The following is a 17,286-nucleotide window of genomic DNA, read 5'->3' as shown; positions in this document are numbered from 1 at the left end:
TCCATGATATCACTGGTTCTTGAATGCCTGTGTAAACTATTCTTTTCTCTGATGATGACTTCCCATCAATTCTTTCTACATTTGTTCACAAAGCTGCATTGAGCACTTACTGTGCATCGAAGACTAGATTAAGAACTTTGAAGTCACAACAGAATCAAGAGACCTGTTTATGTAGCTCCTGTATCAGTAAAGATAATGATATTTCTGAGGGTGCCATTCTGCTATTAGTTTAAACCCAACTCCCAAATCCATTTATTCATTTAGCAACTTTATATATGTTTTGTGTGCCAACACTAATTTAGAAACTGATGATTAATTTAGAAAATAAATCTTAATTTCCTCTGTGTAAAATTTAATTAACAGTAAATACTACTACTACTACTACTACTACTAAATATTTTGAGGGCTTGTGAGCAAAGCATAAACACTAATTTAGAAACAAAGGACTAAGTTAGAAACAAAACTGAAAATATATCTTCATGCAAGAAGTTTATATTTTAGAAGCTAGAGGTTGGAGCAAACATTTAAAAACTTGAAACATTATTTCATATGCGCATATGTATTAAATAGCAAAACAGAAAAAATCAAATGAAAAATATCAAAACTGAAAATAGTGTGATGGGAAAGGGAAAGATATCTTCATTGTTCACATTCACAACTCCAGTTAGGATATTTCATGCTGAATGAGTTAGAAATGTTTTGGTAAATTTTAAACTGAGCAAGCATGTTTCACTAGAGATCTTTCTTGAGAACGTGGCCTCTATATTCAACTCTTTGCTAGAGATTCCCACTTGCATTTATATAGGTATCTCCAATTTAATATGTTCAAAGATAAAACAACACTTCAGGTCCTGTTGGCCTCATGTTAGAAACTGAAGAATTACCCTTGGATATCCAGGCAGACTTTCAATAAGTTTCCTCATATTCAAGACATTAGCCATAATGGGAGAAAATGCTACTAAGAGAAAAGAAAATCAACACATTAATTTTATGTCACAGACAAAAATGCAGTGCTCCAAAAATCACTTGAGGGTCACAGCAAACATTTTTTCCAATGAGATACACACTTAGGATCTCTTCATAGCAGGGCATCCTACTGGTTGTATTTCTTTGTTTAAATGAACTCCTCATGTGAACACAGTGTCTTTGCCCTCAGTCAGCATTTCTACTACCATATCATTGTCTCATTGTTCTCTGCTGGGGATTATGCCAGCTGAAGACTTTTGCCTTTCCTAAGGCACTCAGTGTCTAAAACTGTCACAGCTCTTTCATTTAATATATATTTTTAAGCATTTGATATGCGAAGCTGAAGAGGTTGAAATGATGAATGACACAAACACCAATAAATACTCATGTGAATAGTGATATTAGCCACAAAAGAGACAGACTTTATACTATTTTGAGGAATTAGATGATTATCTAGTTAGAGAATTGATTAGAATTTCCTATAGAACATGACATTAGAACAAGTTCTGCAAAGATAGATTATACTTAGATTAAGTAGGAATGAAGGAGGAGGACACTGAGACAGAGGAAACTGTCTGAAAAATCATGACAGCATGGAGTGTAAAGAAAATGAGTCATTTATTTCAGTTAGTGTGTAGGATGTGCAAAGTGCTGTTGTGGGTGGCAGTTGGAACATTCTTAATGGAGAGCTAAATATGAATCATGATTGGTATTTTGGATGGGTACTTTAGTGCCAGTCATTGAAAAGGGATGCTGTCACTGTTTACTAGGATGCACCCTTCCTCTACCAGTTCTCCCAACTAGAGTTGCCATGATCTCAATTGTGATGGTAGAATAAGAGAATTAAATGAACATTTTCAAACATTATCAGGTACATTTTTCACTCACTGCTCTGACACAGTCACAGATTCTTTACTTAACATCTCAGAAACAGATTCTTAAAAACATCAGCAACTCCTTCCTTGTGGAAGATGTGCCTCATTTTCACTAGTTCCACATATACCCATAAGCAGTGCTCTCACAGATACCTCCTATGTGCCATGTCTACTTACACTATTGTTTGGGTGGGAGAGACCCCTGGGAAAGAGAGGAGTATTCTGCACAGAAGTACACAGTTTATGCTACCAGTGTGACTTTTACACTGGTTCAGATATTATAAGTGTTTTTTTTTTCTTATGGTCAAGTTGCAGACAGCTTTTGTTGTTTTTCTATTATAAGTAAATAAGACTGTCTCTTCTACATAACCCCCCTTTTTCCTCTTTGCTTAATGCAAATAATTTCTTCAATAATACAAAATCAACAAATATACAGGAAGAACATGGTCTGGAGTAGAGCTGAGGTGGTGCTTTGGATTAAGCCAAGATCAATCACTTAACTAATATGTTTGGCCCTGTACTCCCTCAGTCTCAGTTCCTTTTGTGTAAAATTGGATTAACAATAAATACTACTACTACTGCTAGTAATAACAATAAATACCTTGAAGGCTTAAGAGCAAGGCATATTTTAAGTATGTTATATATATATATATATATATATATATATATATATATATATATATATATGTAAATTTCATTTAATCCTCACAAAACTCCAATGATATTATACTGTCATTGCCCCTATTGTTACACATAAAAAATTGAAGTATGGAGAGGCTCAATTGACTGTCTAACAATACTTAATAATGGTGGTACTCTAAGGTGGACCTAGGCATTCCACACTCTTAATCATCACATAATACACTCCAGTGTCTCCAAGTCACCCAAAGACCCATGTCCAGAGTCATTGGAAATACTAGAAATAACACACAGAAAGTGCCTAGAATAATGCCTTGCAAAAAGTAGACACACAGCGCTCTAAAATAAATCTGTCATGAAGTAAGCAAGAAAATGAAGCTATTTCCAAATTGTATAGTTTTATGTTTTAAATGAGGAAGCATTTTGTCTAAATATACAAAGATCTAAAACTTTTTTAGAAATTTTAGTTTTACTATTTCAATCCTGCTTGAAAGGCAGGGTTACAGAAACCTCCTCAATGTTTATTTTATGATTTAAAAGAAAATCTTATATTTTAAATAATCTGAGTGTTAAAAAGTATTCACACTGGCCTCTATATATGAGCCTTGGTAATGGATGGCTTGGACCACTTCAGGTAGGAATATGATTAAGTGGATTTTAGAATTATTATTATTTTTTAAATTTATTTATTTATTTATTTATTTATTTATTTTTGGCTGCGTTGGGTCTTCGTTTCTATACGAGGGCTTTCTCTAGTTGTGGCAAGCAGGGGCCACTCTTCATCGCAGTGCGCGGGCCTCTCACTATCGCGGCCTCTCCTGCTGCGCAGCACAGGCTCCAGACGCGCAGGCTTAGCAGCTGTGGCTCACGGGCTCAGCTGTTCCGCAGCATGTGGGATCCTCCCAGAGCAGGGCTCGAACCCGCGTCCCCCGCATTAGCAGGCAGACTCTCAACCACTGCGCCACCAGGGAAACCCCGAGGATTTTAGAATTATTGATTGGTGAAGATAAAAGCCAATTAATTTTTTCCTGACATTAACATTTGATATAGCCAACTTTTTCAGCTCTTTATAATGACTTGCCTTTCTCTAGCTGCTATTGTTAAATGATGAGCACTCTGAGTATTTTTAATCTTCATGTAAGAAATTTGAATTCAAATGTTATGCATTCTTGGAGAACTATTCACCTGCTCTTCCCTATAGTTGATTATAATTGCTGGAGCTTGGCTTCTGGGGGTGATTTAGTTATTGACAATTGCAGCTTCCTTTTTCATTATAGAACTATTACAGTTAGGTTTTGAAAGAATGTAACTCTACTTCCATTTCATCAGGCAGTGTTATATTGTTTAAATTTCTGGTGCCTAATGAGGCACATTATAGAAAAGCACCTGTCCTAACATGTAGAGATTTTGAATATCTATGTATTTTTACACAGAACATCTATAGGTGAAAATGAGCCCTCCCATAACAATCCTAACTGTGATCATAATACCTTAAATATTTATCTTCATTGTTCACATTCACAACTCCAGTTAGGATATTTCATGCTGAATGAGTTAGAAATGTTTTGGTAAATTTTAAACTGAGCAAGCATGTTTCACTAGAGATCTTTCTTAAGAACGTGACCTCTATATTCAACTCTTTGCTAGAGATTCCCACTTGCATTTATATAGGTATCTCCAATTTAATATGTTCAAAGATAAAACAAACCTTGAGGTCCTATTGGCCTCGTGTTAGAAACTGAAGAATTATCCTTGGTTTTTCCTTTCCCTCTGATGTGATTTTTGTCTTCTAGTTACCTTTAGAATACGTCTACGTTATCTATCCCACATTACTCTATTTTAGGCCATCATCATATCTAGCCTGGACAATTTAAACAGAGTCCTAATAGTCCCCCTGCTTTCAGTTTAACCCCTACCAGTACAGTCATTCTTGGACTTTTTAGACTTTTCAAAGACCTAACATTGCTATGGGGGCAAAGTCCAACATCCAAGGATCTCCTATGACACTCTGCTTATCTCTTTAAATTCACTTCTCTCTTTCAGTTCCTGCCTTCACACTCTGTAATCCAGATCCAGTCACAGTAACTTTCATTCAGTTTCAACAATGCTCACCTTCTGGTATTCATAGATGCCACTCCATGTGAGCTGTATTCTCAGTGCGTCTTTTGGGCACTCAATACAAAATTCTGAATAAGAATGTTACTGGGTAATTTACCTAGAAAGTTCCTCAATTTCCTGTTGAAATTTAACAATACACCTTGTAGACCCAGATCGCAGGTCTTCATCCTCATACTATTCTAGTATGGCTAGAACTCAAATTCTCATTTGTGTGTATGTGTATGGTATATACTTATATACTTAAAAATTTACAAAGTTTTATAATTTTAACTTTTACTTTCCAGTTTCTTATTTAATTTAATATTCACAACAAACCTATGAGTTAAGTTGCACACTTGTCCTTAAGGCTATCTTAAAGTAGAAATAACTAAGGCTCAGATAGGTTAATTTGTATGCCTAGTAAGGGGCAGAACTAGGACTTAAAAACAGGTCTCACTACATCAACTGTCATTTTCTTTATACTCTGTGTATATAGTGCCTCATAAGAGAGTCCTTCATATTACAAATGCAGACTTTAGTAATGCCAACCTGAAGCCTCCCTACATGACAAAGTATTGGAAACTGCTTTCCAATGCCGAAAATCTCGAAATTTGTCTGACACTGCTGATAGATAGTCTCTGTTTATGACAGTGGTTATGATACTTGAATTATGGTGTCATTTGAAGTCACTGAGACTCTTTAAGATGTTTTTGTGATTATTGCAGTGATAATTATTCAAGCTTCTGTTATGTCTGTGCCAATGCATCTTGAGTGAAGAATATAGGCTGTTTTGATTTTATCTTTCATATAAAGTAAGCATGACTTTAGAAAAAAGTATTTTTTGAATAGAATGCTTCTCAAAATATTGTCAGTTGTCTTTGTTCCATTGGACATTATGTCCTGCTCTATGTAGAGCAGTATTTCTAATGGAGCAAGGCTATGTCTACACATACAGAAAAATAATGTGGAAAATGATTCCAAACTAATCTTTATCATAAATTGGACTCATCATATTTTTAAAAATGATTTTGTGACCCCAAGGAATGACCATCCTTTCTTTCTCTCAGCCAAAATGTATTATATAGGCAGATTGTGCCTAATTATTTTATATATGGAAAAAAATGCTTCTGACACTGTTTTATCACCATCTTGTATCAAATCTAAATAATTTTTAGTTTTGTGTGTTAATATATAGTTGATAAGGATGTACATCAAAGAATATCTTTTCATTTAAATGTTTCCCTATACTAAAAATTATATGTATATATGTTTTTGTATATGCACACTATACTATATATATGCACTATACATACTATATATATACTCCCTACATGCGAATGAGTTCCATTCAGAGAGCATGTTCGTAAGTCCAATTTGTTTGTAAGTAAAACAAAGTTAGCCTAGGTGCCCAACTAACACAATCAGCTATATAGTACCGTACTGAAATAGGTTTATAATAGTTTTCACACAAATAATACATAAAAAACAAACACAAAAAATAGAGAAAACGTTTTTAATCTTACAGTACAGTACCTTGAAAAGTATAGTAGTACGGTATAACAGCTGGCATCGAGTGAACAGGCAAGAAGAGTTACTGACTGGAGTAGGGAGAGGAGGTGGGAGAGGGTAGAGCTGAAGGATCTTCAGCAATAGGAGATAGAGGGCAAGGTGCAATTTCACTCACCCCTGACGTTCGGTACCAGCTACATCACCGCTGCTTTTACGCTTGCTTCCGGACATCCTGGGCTTGAAATAAAGATACTGTACTACTGTACTCTATACAATACTGTACAGTAAAGTACACAAAAGCACAACCACTTGTAGAGGATACAGGCACGTGACAAAGTACACCAGACACGTAAACTAACTTACGTGATTGGACATGCAAACACACATGGGCATCTTTGAAAGTTCACAACTTGAAGGTTCATATGTAGGGGACTGTATATATATTTATCTTACATATTTCGGTTTGGTTTAATATCAAACACTTCTAAAAACTAGGCCATGTTTGCCCGTATCATGAAAAAACCCATACTGGTTGGAAAATATTTTATTTTTAGAAAGTTTCAGTTGGTTTTATTGTTTAATGTTTTAACAGATATAAGAAATGGTAAACAATGCTTTAAGCCTAAAAAAGAATAAAAGTTAGTTCAATACTTGTGTTCACCATTCAACAATGGTTGAAATCTATTTCTCTATTTTCTGATAGTATTTTGTTTCTTCTACTTTTATATTAGGGGTATTTATTTTTGGAATTTTATGGAAAAAAGTGAATCTTAGTAGTTAATTTTTCTTTAGTTGAATTTTTCTTATTCTACCACCTACTGAATGGCATGCTAATTTGTACATTTCTTCTTATAACCAGATGATTCATGCAAACTGACTTGTGAAAATGGAGGAAGATGCATTTTAAATGAGAAAGGTGATTTGAGGTGTCACTGTTGGCCTAGTTATTCAGGAGAGAGATGTGAAATCAACCACTGTAGCAACTACTGTCAAAATGGAGGAACTTGCGTGCCATCAGCTCTAGGTAAATAATTGAGTGGCATTGTATATTCAAATCATCTGTAATTTTCCTTATATGTGAAAAATCTACAGAAAATACTTAATGCTATGAATATAATTCCTGTTGTCTGAACAAATACATTAACAAAGATTAAATCTAATAATTAATTCAACGTAATCAGTGACATTTTTTCTAAATTGAGTATATCAATCGAAGTCCAAGTCAGAAAAATTAACAATAATAATGATCATTATCTTGTGTTAAGTGTGTACCATTGACAGGGCTCAGTGCTTATAGATATTCTGACTCTGGCTTAAAATGATGAGGCAAAATCAGTTTTACAAGCCTTATCTATTTGACTCCAAAATCGCTTGTTTTTTTTTTTTAATTGAAGTTTGCCTAATGCTAAAACTCATGTTATTAAAATTTTGATTTATTTTAAATATATGCATACTATATCAGTTCATCTTAGAGCCTCATAATTTCCATCTAAAATCACAACTACTCTGTTGTCATTGCAATGTAGTATATTCAAAACATATTGCTTTGAAAACATCAGTTTACTACATATTAGGATATACTTGAGATTCTTACTAATTTATGCTATATGCTCACAAAAAGTGTTTTCTATAGCACATAAGTGAATACTAAAACATATTTTCCTACTGACTTCTATTAAATTTAAAATATGCTCCCACTGGAAAAAAATTAACCATAATACATAATAGAAACATAATTTGCAAATTCCAGTATTAGTGCAAAGAAGATTATGCAACTATTAGAGTGAAATCTATGTACATTTAATTCTCCTACGATAACTGCGGATTTAGGTAGTCAGATGGAAAAGCAATCCATATGATCTTCACATCCCCTATATGGTAAATTTCTTTCTTACTGGGATTTCTCACTGCTTCTATTGCTTAAGCTATTCTTTGAAGTATTTAGCATAATGCTAACTGAAAGAGCCACATGAAGAAGCATTTTCAATGGAGTTCAGGAGAAGCAAGCTGTTTTCTGATTTGCATTCTAAGAGTAAAAGCAATACTATTTCTTTGATAGTTTGATAGTTTTATACCTATAAATGTTTTGGACTTATGATTAATTGATAATTAAGATCATTGTAACTACTCAATAGAATTTTGAAAAAATATTCAGCAGGTTGATTGAACTAAAAAAGGGACTAGGAGTCTTACTACATATATTCATTCTGCCTGAGGGGGAGCTAGTCCATAAAGTATATTCTATTGCTGTGGGAAAAACTGTAGTACTGAGAACTTCATTGAATATGCAAATGAGAATCCATTGAATGTACAGTAAAAGGGTGTGACCTGTAATTATATTTTAGCAACACACATACCACTTAGCTTTAGGGAAGAAGCTTCTCTTATGCAAATGAGTTGTTTAGAGTTTTATTATTTAATTGTTAACTTAATTTTCTCATTAAGATAAAAAAAATCTTTGGGTTGTGACCAGATGAGTTTATTATATTTACCTTTGGAAATATTTAAGCCAGCTAGATAAAGAGTTTGGTACTCCAAACTATGGCTACCTATTCAACCTGCAATCAGTGTACAGGGACAAATCTCTGTGAAACATTGAATTTGGTATCTTGTTAATGGATCCTGAAATATATATAAATACAGCACAACTTTTGATGTTTCATTCAAGTCATTTGTCCAGACCTTGCTGCATTCTTAAAATCCATAATATATCAACTTTATCTATGCACCCAGAGTATTAGAGCTTGATTTACATAGAAAATATGTTCAGAAAAAATTATATTTCAAATTAGTAATATAAATGAGTTCCATATGAATTCAACTTGAGATATAGCCATGTAGTTTATTGTCTTATAGCATCTAATTATTAATAATAATATAATAGCTAATTAAGTCATTTACAAAGCATTTTTCACTTTTAAAAATGTGGTTTTATAAAACATTGTTTGGTATTATAGACTGTAGAACCTCATTATCTCCACACAAATGTTAATTTGTGAAACAAATCCCAGTGGGCAACTCATAGATTTATTCATTGTTGGTTTACTTACAGTTAAGCCTTTGGCAAACTCCTATGTGGACACTATATAACTAGGGTTTGGGGCAGCCTTAATTAAACTTTATAAGTTTGTGACAGTTGTATAGAACTATAATAATTGAACAAAGGAAATGTCACCAGTTAATTAAAGGCACACATCTGAGAGGCGTAATTAAAATTTTACATGTAGGAATGAATTTTTCCTCATTCCTTATGGTTTTTTGTAATAAAGAAAACTAAAAACTAGGTATATGAGCTGTATCCATATAAGAAGGTACTACAAAATGAAACAGCTTGACATTGATTATATCAACAAGGATCCATGTAGTTAATTTCTGTTACCTGCTCCATAGGAGGATACATTTAAGATAAAGTTTGCATTGGCAAAGCAATGCAAAATAGAATAAAGCATTGAATTATTCAGTCATTTTATATAGAAAATAGAGTATAATTTGTGGAATTATTTTTTCATCACAGATAAAATGGATATTTATGTAATTATATGTACAATTAATCTTCACTTTTATGAATATTTATTCTCTAAGATATGTTCATTCTGTGTGGTATTTTCCATACTCTTATAGGTCTGTTATTTAGACTTTTAATGTTTCTATCAAAATGAATCAGGGTTTTCTACATAATTGATTTAGAGGAATGGAGCAAGAAATTTTGTAAATTTGGGGAAATATTCTTAAATACTCCCACTCAAAGTTTGGAAGGCAATTCTAATTTGGGAAGTTTGAATATATGTAAAAATGGCTAGGTGAAGAGATGATGGTGCAGTTTTTTATAGTAGGCAATTCATTTGTATTGACGTATTTAAATGAATTCAACAAGAAGACAGCAGAAGCTCTCTTTGTGTTGCCCTCTGTCACCACATCTGTGTATTTTGGCAGTGAAAGATTTTATTCCCAGAAATGAAGCCAGAGGAAAGAGGGCTCCCTTGAGGAAAGAAAAAAAAATCAAAATCTTCTCACTGCAATGGAAAGGGCCCTTATAATAGCCAAGTAGATGGAGATAATTTTCTATCTCATTTATTCAAGATCTTTCTATCCAGGCCACTGCCCCAAATATGATGGTAGTATATGTGACTGCCATGAATTATGATCAAATATGACTGCCCTAAAAATGTTTGCTCAAAGGCAAGTTAAGCTAGGAAATTTGGGGCACCTTTGAAACAGCATGAAACAGATGATGAAACATATATACTGATGTCTCTCAAGTCACATATGTATCTGGGCTGTAAAGTACACAGTCACCTAATTAATATCTTGATGAAGGGTGAACATACATTTAAACAGTCCCTCTTTGTTTTTCTTTCACTTTATATTTAAATGAGGGCTGTTTTTAATTTAAATTAAGCTTGATGTCTTAGCTCCATTAGCATAGATATTGGTTATATTTAGAAAGTGGTGAAAGCTGGGTATTTGGTCCTATTTGCTTTTTAAGAATCCAAGAGAATAAGTTGAAAATATAAAATTGAAAACATAAAATAGTTCATATAGTTTAAAAATTAAGCGACACAGGAATATGTAGCTTTGACAAATCAATGGAAAAAAAACATAAAACATAAGGAGCAAGTGGCAGAACATGCACATATATGAACACAAACATATATAAAAGCAGAGAAAAGTGGGAAAAGAGGGAGGAGCCCAGTCAGACGTAGGTGAAACCAGCATTCTTAAATCAGTACCAGAAGAAAATGTTCATGGTGCAAGCCTTGCAGCAAGCAGTTTTGAATTACTCAGCAAGATTTGCAGGGCAGAAATAGACACACATGTAGAGAACAAACATATGGACCCCAAAGGGGGGAAAGCGGCAGGGGGCTGGTGGTGGTGGGATGAATTGGGAGATTGGGATTGACATGTATACACTAATATGTATGAAATGGATAACTAATAACCTGCTGTATAAAAAAATTTAAATAAAATTCAAAAATTAAACAAAAAACAAAACAAACAAAAAAGTTCCAATGTCCTTTAACTAAATAATGTCACTTTTAGAAATATATTCCAAAGTTTACATAATAATGAAAAGTAAAATATTTAGAAGTGAAAATGTTCAATGTAGTATTGTTCATGATATAGAATTGGAGATAAAAACCTAAATTCAAGTAGTTAGTATATAATATATAGCATATCTAAAAGATGAATGTTACACAATAAACAAAACTATAAATGTAAACTATATAATAATAGAGAAAAATATTCACATTTTATTTTAAAGTTAAAAAGCACAAGAAAAATCCTGCTTGTATACTATGAGCCCAGTATGAAAAAATTGCATATGTAATAGGTCCTTCATTATACTTCTGTATTTTCTAAATGTTCAACCATGCTTTATTGTTAGAATCAGAAATTAAAATAACACTACTTATTATCATTGTCAGGATCACGATAATTAATATATATTAGACTGCTTACTAAGTGCCAGGCACTGTTCTTGGCCCTTGAATCTTCATAACAAACCTATGAGAGAATGAAAGTAAGATTCTCTCTAACCGTGCTGCTGGCTTCATGAGTCATAGTTACTGGTTCGTTTGGACCATATGGTGAGAGCAGTACTGAACTATTTAGTCTTATAGCTCTCTAGTCTAATGTCAGAAGGCTTGAGTTGGCTTACTTGTATTCACAGAAAAGACAAAAATGTTTCAGTCTCATTTCCACAATGTTGGCTAAAAATGAACGTTCCATAAGTATAAATAGATTGTGACCTATAATTTGAAACATGTCAGAATATATTAAGTAGTACCTGGAGGAAAGCTGGATAAAGCCCACGGTTCTTTATTTTCTTTGTCAGGCTTTGCTGAATAGTTCTCTGTAATCTTTGTAATACTTAAGACTACCCAACAGCTATAGCCAACTTGCTAAAATTATGTATAAAAGGGCACTCACTTTCAGTCCAGGAAAACATTATATTAAGTGGAAAAGTAGAATGTCAAATCTCTTTATCAAAAAGACTAGCAATTTTTTAAAGCATTCAAAACTTTTATTACTTGAATCTAAGTCAGAAGTTAAGACAGATTTCACCAAGGAGAGTGTCTTGGGTGTTAGAGGTCAGGAGACAGGCTTTCTGATTGCAATCCAGTAAGTAACTGAATGATGCTATGATGATTTGTCTCTTGGCTTATTATTTTATTCTGTAAGAAGGAACAAGAATGTAACTTTTGTCCAAATAGTAAAGACGTTTTGACTAAAGATGTATGTAACTTTTAGATAGCATTTTCAGAGAAGAACATTCAATGTAAATGTGTATAAATATGCCCTGCATTTTAAATGTCAATTAGATGCTTTTATTACTTAGACTCAATGTGTGTGTCAGACTATTTGAACTAAACAATGACTGAATGCATAGAAAACTAGTTAGGTATAAAATGTTATAACTAGGGACAAAAATTTACAAGCACAAGACCAAGTTAAACAAGGTAAGCAGCGCGGCTCACATAGAAAAATGAGTATGAATTCAAATAAATAGCTTAAGAAGAGAACCAATCAATAATGTTCACTAGCAGATATCTACCACTCAGAAATAATAAGTATAGTCATGGTCTCCTAAGAAATTCACATGTAATTACTTTTACCTAGCATTCCTTCATCACAGTCAATCACATTTTTTTCTTAAATTTATTTTTTTATTTTTTTATTGAAGTATAATTAATTTACAATGTTATGTTAGTTTCAGGTGTACAAAAAAGTAATTCAGTTATATATATATATTATTTTTCAGATTCTTTTCCCTTAAAAGTTACTACAAAATACTGAGTAAACCATACATCTTCAGGTGTTGTGTTTAGATAGAAAAAAGTTATAATTTATTTTTCCAATATTGAGCAGAGAGGTTATTTTGCCTACTAAAATCATACAATATCAATTAAATCAAACTGATGAGTAGTATTTTTATAATCAGCTTAAAAACTGTTTATTAAATAAATCTAGCTTTTAAAGACACACAGTTTTAAATCAAGTTATTGAAAAATGCCAACAACATACACCTTAATAATATTCAAATGAAAATGTATGCTTTTGAGAAACATATTGATTGATATATTACTTGACTAAAAGCTACCCAGCAAATTTTACTCTAAAATTATTAGCAAGTATGCAGTAATTCAATAATTATAACATTTTGAAAATTTTACAAACATAATTATTGTCATATTATAGTGACTACTATAATTGAATTCTCAATTCAAATGCCAAGGATTCTAGTAACTTCCTTAATTATATTATTTTATTTAATTTGAAACACTCTATGTGGCACTTTTTAGATGTAAGCTAGCATGATTAAGTAAGAAAACCAACACCTGAGAACATAGATTATGTCAAAGTCAGTTCTCTAAGACATTGTCTATTATCACTGAAAATCATCAGTATTGTCTGCCCATATCAGAGAAATTTCTGTGAGTATATAACTAAAGATAACATATAGTTAAAGATTTGTTTATCTAGATGTAAATTGTAACCACGTCACGTAAATTCAATGCTCATTTAACAGGGACTAGTGATAAATCTTTATGATATCCATATAATTACTTATATAATAAGAAAATATTTCACTGTTATGTATATTAAAATATACTGTTTTGAACTGATATATATAGATTACCTATAGGCATGTTTTGTTCAAAAGAATGAAAATGGAAAAAAATGTGCATCAGGATTCCATATGGAGTTTCTTAACAAAGGCAAATGTACTCAGTGAAGGTTAAATAACAACCAAAATTGAGGATTTGTTTAATAGCAATACTAAGAGTAATAATAACGCCAATGCTACTATTACTAATAAACCTACAATTATTGAGTAATTGCTATATGGCAGGCATTGAGACAAGTGTTTTACCAGCACATGGCAGGCATTGCTATCACCATTTTGCAGAATGAGATCCAGAAGGAGATCCAGTGAGGATGTCTAAGTTTTCCAAAGCCACACAATTAATAAATATATAACCAGGTTTCTTTCTCAGGTCTTCCTGATTAAAAAAAAAAAAAAAAAAAAAACCCAAGTAATTTAACTTTGTACCAAATTTATTTAATTACTATTAAATATTCTTATGAAATATTTTAGAATCAACCATTTTTACTGAGACCGTGGTTTTTGGTATATAAGGGCCATGCAAGAACAATGAAGTTTAGAGAACTCTATGAGCTTCCAAGGCATTTCCAGTTTTTCTTATGAGCATTATAATCTTCAGTTGTGCTAACGGATATTACTAATATTTATCCTTAACTGTAGATGGTTAGTGATTGTAGTTATGTACTTACCATGTTTGACATCAGCTATTACTGGTTACCTAGTTAAATTCAAGAGTTTATTTTTAATTTATGTTGTACGAAAATTTGCTGCAACAGTTTATATGAGATAAGCTTCCATTTATCTATAAACAGAAGTAATATATAACTACATTAACCTCCATTTATTATATGCATACATCTAGCAAGGCACTTTGTTAACGTGTAGTGTGGAACTTAATACGGCACTGGGAGAGCCTTCATTCTAGTGAAAGCGTGTGTGCTACTGAGGACAATGTTTATGAGAGGAATTTTCTCTCTTAGGGAGTCATGGGAGGAGTAGATGAACCTGTTGAACAGCCAGAGATATCCACACAGGGACGTAAAACAGGGAGTGAAAATGAAGGTCTGAAATTTAGGAAGGAGAATGAGCCCAGAGTCAAAAAATCGAGACCGAGACATTCATATAGAGAGATCATTACTGAAGCCATGAAATTGGATAATATCACCAGAAAGAGAGAGAAAGAGAACGTAAAGACAATTATAAAAGAGCAGTCAGAGAAAAAAGGGAATTCAACAACGCTAGTGTCTTAGAAGCCAAGTGCAGATAAAATTTTCAAGTGTATATATTAATAAATATAAAATTATGGAGAAAATTTGAGGAGGAGGAGGATTGAGGAGAAATCAGTAGATTTAGGGATTAAGGGATTAGAGGTAAGCTTTGCAAGAGTACACAAATATACAGTAAAGACAACACCAACATTAACTTCTCCATTCCTAATCCTTTCTTACCAACAGGGAATCAGAGTTGATTTGTAGGAGCAGTACTTACATGTTGAGAGATCTGGCCTGTCTTCAGAGGGAACAAAGAGAAGCAACAGATTGACCCATTATTTTGTATATTAAAAAATAAAATCTACAAACCCAGTGAAGGATTGGAATGTGACTTTATGATCGAGGATTTTACTTTGTCATGTATTGGTAGAATTGGAAGCAGTAAGTGTAGCTTTCGTTCGAAAAAAGCTTGAGAATGTACCAAATTTTGAAGTTATACAAGTAGATAGATGTGGCAAATATTAGGTTTGGTTGGGTTTTTTTGTGTGTGTGTGTGGCATACGGGCCTCTCACTGTTGTGGCCTCTCCCATTGTGGAGCACAGGCTCCAGACACGCAGGCTCAGCGGCCATGGATCATGGGCCCAGCCGCTCCCCGGCACGTGGGATCTACCCGGACTGGGCACGAACCCGTGTCCCCTGCATTGGCAGGTGGACTCCCAACCACTGCACCACCAGGGAAGCCCATTAGGTTTGTTTTTGTTGGTGTTGTGTGTGTGTGTTCTTTCTTTTAATGTGTAGAATTAAGCATATTTAGGAGATAAAGAAGACAGAAGGACCCATTCTTCAAAGTTTAAAAATGTTGGAGTTTGAGATGAAGTTTGTGGGGAATACCTGTTCTATCCCAGCACTGCCACATAAACAAATTCAAATTTAATTGTATCTTAAATAAATAATGCAGATAAAGTGTGTAATTTAAGAAAATTTTCAGAATGATTTTTCTAGAATGTTACAGTGCCTTTGTAGACAGGGTCACAGAGTAAGTCATACCTGTAAGTGGTGAATCTCAATAGGAATAACAATAATATTCAGAGCTAAAATGTAACCGATTGCTTTCTATGTGCCTGGCACAGTTAGAAATGTTTCTCATTTATTCTATGTGATTCTACACAATAACCCCATGAAGTAGGTATTATTATTATCCCCATTTTTACACATGAGGAACAGAGAGCTGATATTTGCGCATGGTCCCACACCAGTAATTGGCACAGATAGTCTATGAATCCAGGCAGTCTGATAACCTACGCTGTTAAAGTCTTAGCTAAGAATGCTATAGGAACTATAGCCAGCAAACCCCTCCTTCCCCTTCTTCCTCAGGTCAATTGACGCTCTTTCTGATTGAGCTACCTTCACAGGCTGTCAACTCCCCAGCTCCCTGGATGCATCACTGCTATAAATCCATCCCTTAGTCATTGTAACAGTGCTGTTTCCTTTTCAAATGTCAAAATCAAATTCAGCTACCTAAAAAATCTTTATAAAATGAATCCAGTGCAACTTGTTAGGGTGCACCCAGAGCGATTCTTGAAAATATTAGCTGGAACCCGTTCTAAAATTCTGCAGCTGATGGTTCATTTCCCATCAGCAAACAAAAGATCTGCTGTATCACCACACTGTTTCAAGTTACATAATATTCTCCTGAATATGAAGATTTATACTTATCAAAAATAAATCTTCTCTTCAAAGGAAGAGAAAGAGGAGCTTTTTGAAAATAATTCAACTGGAATCTAAATGATGAGAGGCATATTCTAGCTGGGGGACAACCTGGTCACTCTGCCCTAGTTTCAAAACAGCTGTAGATGAGATGAAAGCATGGTGTCCTCTGTCTGAGCGACTGGAACAGAGGAATTTTCAAGTGCCTTAGCAGGTTGGGTTTATTTCTTTCAAACTTCTATCATTTTACTTTTTTTACTCCTAGTTTCTTAAACAAAAAGAAAAACACCTAGAAATTAAGGTAGAAAAACTTATATCTACAATGTATAAGTTGTACGTTGTATGGCACTTTTTCTGATTGTTCTAATGCATTTTGATTTCCCCTTATACTTTCTATACTGTTTGTTTCACATTTAGCTCATGTTAATTTGTGTTCCTGATTGTACGTTCTATTTCTCTGTAAGTTGTTCACTGGTTCTCATTGATGTAGATGAATTACTTCTTTTATTCAGGGCTTTCATTTTCCTTAGTGACTATGTTCTAACAATTATCTATCCTCTTCATCTTCTACCATCATTCTCGTTTGTGTCTATTTGTCTGTATGTAAGCAACAGCTAGAAAACTCACTACTTTTATAAGGAAAATACTTGGTTAAAAGTTTTAAAGCTGTTT

General features: G+C 33.4%; 1 protein-coding gene across 1 annotated transcript in view; it reads left to right on the top strand.

The window, feature by feature from the left end:
* LRP1B (LDL receptor related protein 1B) overlaps window positions 1-17,286 on the top strand; it is a gene marked incomplete at its 3' end in the record, with an annotated part of 2,351,282 nt that overhangs the window by 2,258,404 nt on the left and 75,592 nt on the right. The window contains exon 106 of the mRNA XM_082630936.1: window positions 6,946-7,110. Within this exon, the coding sequence (XP_082487062.1) occupies window positions 6,946-7,110 (165 nt within the window). The remainder of the gene's footprint in view (window positions 1-6,945; window positions 7,111-17,286) is intronic.

Source organism: Mesoplodon mirus (genome assembly GCF_964341445.2).
Source record: "Mesoplodon mirus genome assembly, chromosome: 8".
Taxonomy (NCBI): domain Eukaryota; kingdom Metazoa; phylum Chordata; class Mammalia; order Artiodactyla; family Ziphiidae; genus Mesoplodon; species Mesoplodon mirus.
The sequence above is the reverse complement of the archived record's forward strand: the minus strand, read 5'-3'. Positions and strand labels throughout refer to the sequence as shown.